At 34.4% G+C, this 4326-nt stretch overlaps 1 protein-coding gene across 1 annotated transcript; it reads right to left on the minus strand.

Annotated features, from left to right (window-relative positions):
- Window positions 1-869: 869 nt before the first annotated feature.
- LOC115724068 (protein C2-DOMAIN ABA-RELATED 4) lies at window positions 870-2596 on the minus strand. Its single transcript, XM_030653524.2, has 3 exons — window positions 2022-2596; window positions 1577-1672; window positions 870-1482 (listed from the first exon to the last, which is right to left on the minus strand). The coding sequence occupies exons 1-3, from the start codon at window positions 2130-2132 to the stop codon at window positions 1210-1212; spliced, it is 480 nt and encodes a 159-aa protein (XP_030509384.1). The 5' UTR covers window positions 2133-2596; the 3' UTR covers window positions 870-1209.
- Between the last annotated feature and the right edge of the window lie 1730 nt (window positions 2597-4326).

Here is a 4326-nt window from a genome sequence, read left to right on the forward strand (position 1 = left end):
TCTCTCGGAACCTGATCCCCAAGGTTGAGAATTATAGCACTATGAGCCTTTTCAAGCATCTCGATCTTTTTCTTCTAGAACAGTCCTACTGGAAGTTTGCCCTCTCCCATTAGAGCTGCCGAGCATTTGTTGAACTAGCATAGCTCTCATCTTTACCCTCCATAATCTAAAGTCATTTTTGCCAAAAACTTTTCAAGATCAAACTTGGCATTTCCCATCTTCATACTCGCAAATCCAGCAGAGTCTTGAACCTTTGATACAAATTAAGATTCTATTTCAAAGATCAAGATCCACCTTTGAATTTCTTGAGTATTCGAGCTCCGATACCACTTGTTAATGCTGATGCCGTCTTTCAATCTAGTATACACATTCAACTTAAGTTCAGTTAGATCACACAATCATAGAAATTTACTCGAGAGAAAACAATGGAAGCTTTTCGGTTCTGAATTAAATTGTATTACACTAAAAAGTGTTTTAGTACAAGGCTGCCGAAGAATGATTACAAAGGGCCTATTAATAAGCTAACTAACATAATCGACACCAAGGCTCAATGCTCATGACATAAAATGACCAGAGGACACTAACTCTACTAAACTATACTATCAGTATCATAACTGTATTAACTGTCACACAAACTAACAATTTGTACGCTCTTCGGACACAAATCCCTGTCTTCATAAAATAAATAAATAAATAAAATAATCCTCTACTCATTATTTACGCACTTGCTTACAAATTACTGAGAGCTAGATGGGTAAATTGTGACAATTGATAAATTTTTGGATGAATAACCTCATGAAAGTTTTCAAAAGCGAACTTTGTCTTGTCTAGTATTAACACAATTACACAAATGTCTGAATTGCAAGAAGTGAAGATAAGTTGTCCCATTTCGGTACCTTAGATGAGTATTATTATATAGTCCTCAGCCATAAAATATGCAAGAGAACATATAACAAACAATGACCATGTAAGACCAGACTATTATCTTGTATGGAAATAATAACTAGATTGCAAGGGCTAATTATAAAGCAGTACTTAACTCGGTTTTCTCACATCCCACTCAGAATAACAAATTTACATGGGAGGATACTACCTAATATATATGTCTTCTAGCTTTTACAGAACTACAGATAAAAAGAAGGGACACAGTAATTAATTAATTATCTTATGACATGCCCACATGCAATCACTTTAGGAATCATATGAATTTTAGATATTAACCCACTGCAGTTGAAGTTCAACTTCACCACACTCTACATTCCTCAGTCTCAGAACCATATCCTGAACAACTTTGCCATTGTTGAAATAAATTCGGCTCTCTTCAGCTAGGCAGTTCTGCCTGTTCGGCTGGACTTTTGTGATTATGGTTCCATTTGGGAGGCCCTTTAAGCCCATCTTTAAGGCCTTAATATATGGACCTATTTCAAACTCTGCATCACCCATTTTGTCATCAAAGCTGAAGGTGTCTTTGTCATATACACACTGATCCAAAGGAATGGACAAAAATTTGTATCAGCATTCACATGGAAAAAAACTGAAAATGGGACTTGAGATTTTAAGTTATCATTATTGTTACCAGCTTGACTGGAGTATTTGGATCTGAAACTAACAGAGTGAGAAGATCATTCCATTCCGGGTTCACATTTTTCTTTACCACACAAGTCTTCACCTTCTGCGGTCAGATTATTTCAAAGGATTTTAAATAAAAAGAAAACCATTAGTACCTATATCACGCAATATTCATTTATATATAAATATATATTTATATATTAATCATCCACTTTCCTCAATGATTTCTAATCTGCTGAAAAAATAAACAGAAGAAGAAGTAAAAGAGATGCACTTATTAGAACTTACCTGGAACACTGAGGATTCAAAAACAAATATAAATCTTCGTGAGATCATAATAAAAGCCAGGAAAACAAAACCATTCAACACATTTCTACACTAGAATTACAATTTACAGCAAAAAGACACAGCACAAAATTGAGAACGCCCAAATTGAGAGTCCCAAATATTACCTGCTTTCCCAGCTTGAGAACAACATATGGGTCACTGGTTGCGGAGTCTCTGATAGCAAGGTTTACACCCCTCTGTACGTGAATTTTAAGAAGACCCAAACTATTCTCCATTACACCCACAAACAAAATCGAAGATCAGAAGATTGCAATTGTGCCTAAAACAATCCTAAATAAATTATTTGAAGAAGAAAAATAGTGATCGAATTCTGAGACTTGTAAGTGGTCTGGGATTTGATATGAGACTTCAGCCTTAACAAAACGTGGCTTTTGCTTCAAACCACAATTTGGTTGCGCATCTCAATGCTCACGTCTTTATTAATTTATTTATATATACAATTGAAAGGACCATTAATTAATAAAGATTTTTTTTTTTTTCTTTTGATTCACATTTCTAACGGGAAAGACTTTGAGCATTAACCGATTATGAAAAATGAGAGTGGGTGAGACTGAAAGAGAGAGAGCAATGATTTGGACAATGCCCGTGATGAACGCTTCTAATTGAAGTTGTCCACTCTATGTCTCAAGAAGCCGAAGCCACGGCGTGAGGCCAACTTATTATTCTTTAATTCAATTTTGATATTGTTTCTATTTTTAATTTATTTAATTTATTTTTTTCTTTAAAAAGCTTAATGTTTTTACAAGTGTGGTGCATACTTAAGGAAGAGTTGACTAATTTTATGGTAGGTGTCGCGTCACCTTCAGCCCCAAGTGGAGTTTTTATTGGAACTATAGGTGTCGCGTCACCTTCAGCCCCAAGTGGAGTTTTTATTGGAACTATAGGTGTCGCGTCACCTTCAGCCCCAAGTGGAGTTTTTATTGGAACATAGGTGTCGCGTCACCTTCAGCCCCAAGTGGAGTTTTTATTGGAACTATAGGTGTCGCGCATGCCGGATTACATAGGATAGGACTGAATAATTTCTTAAACTCTAGATCAGGGAGGCACATTTTCCGATGGGTATGAGTCCGCCGAGACCAGTCCTTAATGGAACCGGGATTTTTTTTCTAAATAGAAAATGAGACGGTGAGGAGAATTATTTTTTTTGCCCTAATATTAAATAAGACTAGAATAGGGATGACACTTCCCATCTCCAAGATGACTCATATATTATTTTATTTTATAATAATATTTTATAATTTATAATTGAAATTTTTATCCTAAAAATTTATTTTGTATATTTTATTACATTTTTACTTTTACACGCCTACATCAACTTTTTTACTTACCATCTTTGTTTTATTATAAAAATAGCACTTACTCATCATTCTCATGCACAGATGTGCCATCCCCATCACACATCAATCAAATCCCACTCTCTTCCCTCTCTTTTTTCCTTTTCTTTCAATTTTATTTTCGATTTTCCTTCAGTTTTTTTGTTGTTTGGAAGATCAATAACCTCCATTTATAAGCTTAACCACCCATTATTCATCACGTTTTCCCCTCTCGTTTTTTGTTCATCCAAAAAATTTCAACTCCCACTCAACTCACGATTTCTCAACTGTTTTTCCCTCTCAGTTTTATCTTGTTTCAAATTTATTTATAAAATGGCCGTCACTCGTTCATCATCATCACCTTCCCCAGTTCAGAAACAAAAATCAAAAATAGGCAAGAAAACTTTGGCTAACAAATCAAAGGGTAAACGCCCGATCGTTGAAGAGTATGATTCTGATTTTGATGCTCCTCTGACCAAGTGTGGGAGGCCACATACTTCGAAGAAAACGAAGCTCAATGTGGAGGAGCAAACGGTTCAAGAAATTTCTGGGAAAAAAACTAGTGCCTCTGCCGAAGTTCGAACAGAGGTTGGTTTTCAGTTTCATTCTCGTTTCCCCCTTTTTCAACATTTAGACTTTTCCCAGATTTTTGCGTTTTTGTTCATTCTGCTTTGTGTAATTTTAGGGTTTCATTTTGAACATTTCGTTTTATGTTGTTTAATTTTTTAGGTCTTTATTGTTTGTTTTGAGCAATTTATTTTGTTCTTTTCTGGGTTTGGTTTTTAAATTTGATTTTGCTTTCTTTATTTTCAGTGTTTGTTTGTGCTTTAGGTTCTGTATTTTGTTTTCGTTTTTAATGTGTACAATAAGTTGTCCGTAGTTTCTTATTAGTTTTTTATAGTTTAATGTTGTTATGTTTGATGTGTTTTTCGATTTTCATTAGGTCTAGTTGTTTGCTGTTAGTTTTTAGGTTTCAAAACGATTTCAGATCTTTGCTGTTTATTTTTGTATAGTTGTATATGTTTGGTAGTTTGTTTTTGGTTTGTTGATAGTTTTATTATAGTTGTCATACTGTATTATTCACGATTGATAATTT

This window comes from Cannabis sativa, chromosome 9 (assembly GCF_029168945.1).
Source record: "Cannabis sativa cultivar Pink pepper isolate KNU-18-1 chromosome 9, ASM2916894v1, whole genome shotgun sequence".
NCBI lineage: Eukaryota > Viridiplantae > Streptophyta > Magnoliopsida > Rosales > Cannabaceae > Cannabis > Cannabis sativa.